Here is a 6,240-nt window from a genome sequence, read left to right on the forward strand (position 1 = left end):
TTTCTTTAAGACTACAATACAACGTGGCAATAATTGCACATTGGCCTACTCCAAGACTTCACAAGTCAAGACTGCACATTTCCTCTCCCGTCTTAGTGTTACTCTTTTGATTTCAACTTATATTTTGTTGCTCTTTTGAAAATTAGATTCATTATTTTTTTTGCTCTTTTGACTCGGAACTCCAACAATAACTGCACATTGGCCTACTCCAAGACTCAGTATTACTGGGCTTTTATTGTCCAGTTTCGCTGCAATTTCTTTGATGGTTGACAGACTATTCCGCTTCAAAATGTTTGTTTATCGCACTTGTAATTCTAACAATCAATTGAACATGTTTCTCTCTCAGTTATTCATTCTCTTATTGTGTATTCAAACAATCATCATATCTACTGCAACTAACATTCATGAAAACGTTGCCATATCATGTGGTGCCTCTGGCAATTACCCTGCACCAGATGGACGATTATGGATTGGAGATTCAAGTTTCACTTCCTCATTTCTACACTTAACTGGAAAATCTATTAATTCAAGAGTACCTCACCAAGCTGCCTTGTCCGATCCTGTTCCTTATAACTCTGCTCGATCGTCTCGCCATCAGTTTACCTACAAATTTTCAGTGAAACCGGGACACAAGTTCATACGCCTGCACTTCAAACCAGCTTTATACAATGGTTTCTACAAGTCCAAAGCCATTTTTACTGTCAAAACTGATCAGCATACCCTGCTCAGTGACTTCATACCTACCCTTGCTGCAGGTATGAACTATTTCAAAAAGGAATTTTGCATCAATGTACAAGAAAGTGAAACATTAAGCATAACATTCATACCATCTCGAAAATCAAGCTTTTCAGAAGACACTTATGCTTTTGTTAATGCAATCGAGATTGTTTCCATGCCCTCTGGTCTGTATTTCACACCTGATGGCGATCAGGGAGTCCCTGTTGTTGGACGAAATTACAGATTCTACATTGACAACAGCACAGCACTGGAGACAATTCAGCGAATAAATGTTGGCGGAAACTCTATTTCATCCTTGGAAGATGCAACCATGTTCCGGGAATGGGAAGATGACACTAATTACCTGATTCAAGTAGGAGCCTTTTCGATCAACAGAGCCGTTGATATCAGATATGCATCCTCAGCAACTCACGTTGCACCAAAAGAAGTTTACCTGACGGTCAGGTCAGTGGGTGCGCACTGCCATTTGAATTTCTGTAATCTCACATGGAACATTCCACTTGATTTGGGATTCAGATACCTTGTTAGGCTTCACTTTTGTGAAATTGAACCTATGATCACATATGAAGGCCAAAGGAATTTCACTATTGTTATAAACAATCAGAATGCTGAAGATGATGCTAATGTGATCAAATGGAGTGGGGGGAATGGAATTTCTGTATACAGGGACTATGTTGCCATTATGGAGGGTGATAGAAGGGAAGGGAAGCGTAACCTTACTTTAGTTTTGCAGCCAAAGTTTCCTTCAATCAGTAAACATGCTAATGCCATCTTAAATGGGATAGAAGTCTTCAAGATAAGCAATCCTGACAACAATCTTGGTAGTGTGAGCCCTGTGCATCCTGTTACAAGTTCAACACCAGAAAAATCAGAGGAATCTGTGCTGTTCTATACAAAGAATCAAATTGCAACTCTACTGACATTTATGGTCACTTTGGTCAATGTTGCTGTTTATTACATTAGGTGTATTTCAGAGATGAACTCTGGAAAGACGAACAATAGAATATCTTCAGGAGAGCATCAGTGTCGTCAATTCTCATTGGATGAGATGGAAAGATCAACGAACAATTTTGATCCTCAGCTTGTCATTGGTAGCGGTGGATATGGCCCAGTATATAAAGGGGATATTGATGGTGGAAAAACCACTGTAGCAGTTAAGCGATTGAAACGAGGATCTAGCCAGGGGGAGAAAGAGTTTTGGATGGAAATCAATATGTTATCTACGCACCGCCATGAGAACCTTCTCTCCCTAATTGGTTACTGCACTGAAGGTCATGAGATGTTAATAGTTTATGATTATATGCCTCGGGGATCACTTGCTGACAACCTCTACAAAATGGACAGAAATAGTTCATCTCTCTCTTGGGAACGGAGACTCAAGATTGCTATAGGTGCTGCACGTGGACTGGATTTCCTTCATACATCTCAAAATAGGGTGATACATCGTGATATCAAAAGCTCAAACATTCTGCTGGATGAAAACTGGGAAAGTAAGATTTCAGATTTTGGGTTGTCCAAAATGGGGCCTGGAAATGAATCAGCTACTCATGTTAGTACACAAGTCAAAGGCACATTCGGGTACCTCGATCCTGAGTACTTCCAGACTAATAGATTGACATGGAAAGCTGATGTGTATGCTTTTGGAGTAGTACTATTTGAATTGCTCTCAGGAAGACCTGCAGTCGATATGGGCCTGCCTGAGGAGCAGCATGGACTTGTAGCATGGGCCAAGCAATGCATCAGGGAAGGAGAAGTTAATAAGCTTATTGACCTGAATCTGGCAGGGCCTATCTCATCAACTTGTTTGAAGGTGTTCGTAGGAATTGCAGAAAAATGCTTGGATGATAATCCACGTGAACGGCCTCCAATGTCTAAAGTGGTGAAAAGTCTGGAATTAGCATTAGTATTTCAGCAGAGTGCAGGTGAAGGCATCATTTCATTTGATGGCACATCAACATCTCTGTCAAAGGCTGAAGCAGAAAGGGCATCCATCAAAGAGGGTTGTAATGGCATTGATATAGCAAAAAGGAGTGTCATTTCACGGAGATGGTGGGATTTTTTTGGTCTTTTTCCAAAAACACCACCAAAGCCAATAGCTTTACCAACACCGCCACAAGTACTTTACCACTTCCCCCTCAATGAGATGCTAAAGGCTACAAAAGATTTCAATGAGAGCCTGAAAATAGGTTTTCTAGGATCGGACAATGCATACGTTGGCTTCATAAATGGTCAACGTGTTGCCATCAGACGTTCACACACTGCAGAGTCAAGACTTCACATGGTTAGTGAGTTGCAAGCTAAAAGAGAAATGAGTCCCTTGCCTAGCCACATCAACATGGTGTCACTGATTGGGTTTTGCCGAAATATTACAGAGATGATCCTTGTGTATGATTATGCAGCTGGAGGGACCCTACATGATTATCTCCGTGACCCTGATAGGAATCCTCTCTCATGGAAGAAGAGGCTTGAGATCTGCATTGGTGCTGCAGAGGGTTTGAACTATCTTCGGTCCATACTGAAGATAACAGTTCTCCATTGCATTTTCAACTCCTCCTATATTTTTTTGGATGAGAATTTGGTTGCCAAAGTTTCAGAAGTTAGCTGGTCAAAAACAAAAGGGATCAATACAGCGGGGGTAATTCATGAAGGGGGATATTTGGATTCAGACTACTTACGAGATAAAAGTGTGACAGAAAAATCATACGCATACTCATTTGGCTTGGTGTTATTTGAGATGCTATGTGCCAATGAAGCATTGAAACATTGGCTGAATCAGGGACAGGTCAGTCTAGCCAAATGGATTAAAACATGTTTTATGACTGTGACGTCCCATTCGATTCACCCATGCTTGGTTGGAAGAATATCACCTGACTGCTTTGAGCTGTTTGTAGATACTGCAATTAACTGCCTGCACGATGAGGGCAACAAACGTCCATCAATGAATGATATAATCACAAGTCTCAAGGAAGCACTCAAGCTGCAAGAGGCAGCTAATATTACATAGGAACTGTTGTTTTAGTACTAATAATGTCTTTCAGATTTTGTGCTGTACCAACTGAAAATAATGCATGTTTTTCTCATTTCACTCTTAAGGTCAGGGGTGTTGTTGTGCGGGTGGGGGATGTTGATATCAGAAAATGCATATATAAAGACTGAGAAGGTGCATAACAACAAGTGCATCCAACTAGCTAAAGCAATAGTTTAGGTAGAACCAATTAGTTATTGTTATGATGATTTACAGCTAATTACGCGGTCGTTTCATTCACGTGAGATAGATTCTTCCCAGAAAAGAAGGATTATACAAAGCAGGATAGGTACCAGGTAGCTAAACAAGCTTCTTGCTTTGAGCTTCATAGTCCCACATTGCCTCGTATGTTTATTGGCTGAGACTATCAATGTTTTTGATATCCCGGCAATGAATTCGCTTCTACGTGCGTATGCTATGACCATCTTCTCCAAGTATTCCACCATATGAAACAACCACTAACTTTAGGTTTCCTTTGTACATGATTTCATTTGAATTCTTAAAGCATAAACATGATAATTTCATAACCTCTTAAATTATCAAAACTTTGCCATTTTGTTGTACAAACTTATCAAATTAGCAAATTATAGTTTATAAATAAGTTATCTAAATATACTAAGGCGACGGATTAATATATCACATACTTTCTTATTGCTTTTATAAATAAATATTTGCAATTACATGTTATTATGATTTTTCAAATACACATAATTTTACAAAAATTCACTGGTCGAATAAATCAATATAGTAGTAACTAAAAACTCTTTGATAAAATTCTCCCACATGGTACAACAATCTTTTCACATTGAGCATGAGTCTCTTTTTGTAAAATATAAAATTATGGGTCTTTTTTTTTTTTGGTAAAATATAAATTTATGGGTCAAATTTTTATGTTAAAAATAATATTTAGAATCACACTTTTGTTAATTAGACCACTATTCAATCCGTGGAGGAAACCTCAACAACAATAGCCTGAATTTCTTTTCCATCACTTCCACCAATTTTTTTTTGGGAAGGAAACAATGTTTTCTCTAGCAACAATGATTTATAATTCATTACATACAGGATAATATGACCATCAAGAATCAGAACAGACCAAGCTATGCAAGATTGGAAGTTGAAGTAGATCTGGTGGGCGAGTTTCCAATGTGCATCAACATAGGATGAAACAACAAAATGGAGAGATAGTTGAGAAGTGTATCTGAATCAAGTTGACAATGTCCCAAATATTGTGAAACATGTATGATTTAGAGACATAACTAGGAGGAATGTTATGTTGAATACCCACAGCTATATCCGAAGGACATGGAAGAACAAAACTTCAAGAGGAGATACCACAAAAACAATGTAGTAGCAACAGAGAAACATTTACAAATGAGAAAGGATGTGGAGAAGGATGATAGTGTGGAGGAGAATATTCATCAAATCAACAAAGATGAGGACTTTGTACCCTAGACACATACATAACCTGAAGAGTAGGATCAGAAAAGGCAAATCTGTGATCCCTCTTCAGGTTAGAACAAGGAGCAGTAAAGATAAGACCCGATCCATTGATCAATGATTGCAAAAAAAAATCATATTCTAGAATATTATGCCTGTTAACTCTCAGAATTCTTTTGAGAGACTAATAGAACTACATAGAAGGCATCATTACTGATTTATAGCAGTCATGAAACCTTTCCAGGATCCACAGGAGCTATAGTAATATAGAAGGAAATGGGGACACAAATATTCTTCGATAAACAATTCTGCCAAGATTTGGATTTTCTAGACAAAGGAATGAGTTTCAACCATGGAGGATGTCATTGATGAGTGGTAGATTTACACTTATTTGTGACCTGCTTGGTTCAACAATTAGTGTCATCAATGCCTAATTATGTTCTATTCTAATGATATTTTCATGATTTGCAGCTATGTAGGCTAAGGGACAAGGCAAGAATGAATACTTGAAAGAAAGGCCAAAAACATGGAAAGAACTGTAAACTCCACCCACACTGTTGATCGCCTAACCAAAAGGGCGGATCGTCTAACTGGCACGATCTCGCCTAAAGTGACAGTACTCACAGTTGAAAATTTTAACAATATTGTAGCTTCTTCAAATTGTTAAAAGTATTATCATATTCACTCTGCTCTTCTAAGGAGTGGATAGGCCCGGTTCCTTGGATTAGAAGGAGAAGCTGTTAAACTGCTCAATGATCACACATTCAGAGATGAACTATTGAGAAAACTGATCTCTTCATTTCATATCAAAAGAGTATATAACTCTGTACACAACTCCACAATCAAAGACTTACCAAAACTGCACTAAGCTAATGAATACATGTAATATATATACACACACTAACCGACCTAATTACAATGGAAAATATCTTCTATTGCTAACAACCTTCTAACTAACTTTCACGTTAAATCTAACGCCCCAAGTTAACTGACTAACAGTGACCACACAGCTGACTTGTTCCATTAGTCTGTTCCAA

The 6,240-nt window shown here is 38.3% G+C and overlaps 1 protein-coding gene across 1 annotated transcript; it reads left to right on the forward strand.

Annotated features, from left to right (window-relative positions):
- Positions 1–204: 204 nt before the first annotated feature.
- Positions 205–3,823, forward strand: LOC125846587 (receptor-like protein kinase FERONIA). Its single transcript, XM_049526116.1, has one exon. It carries the CDS (start codon positions 263–265, stop codon positions 3,740–3,742), a length of 3,480 nt encoding a protein of 1,159 aa, XP_049382073.1. The 5' UTR covers positions 205–262; the 3' UTR covers positions 3,743–3,823.
- Positions 3,824–6,240: the final 2,417 nt, after the last annotated feature.

This window comes from Solanum stenotomum, chromosome 12, assembly GCF_019186545.1.
Source record: "Solanum stenotomum isolate F172 chromosome 12, ASM1918654v1, whole genome shotgun sequence".
NCBI classification, from domain to species: domain Eukaryota; kingdom Viridiplantae; phylum Streptophyta; class Magnoliopsida; order Solanales; family Solanaceae; genus Solanum; species Solanum stenotomum.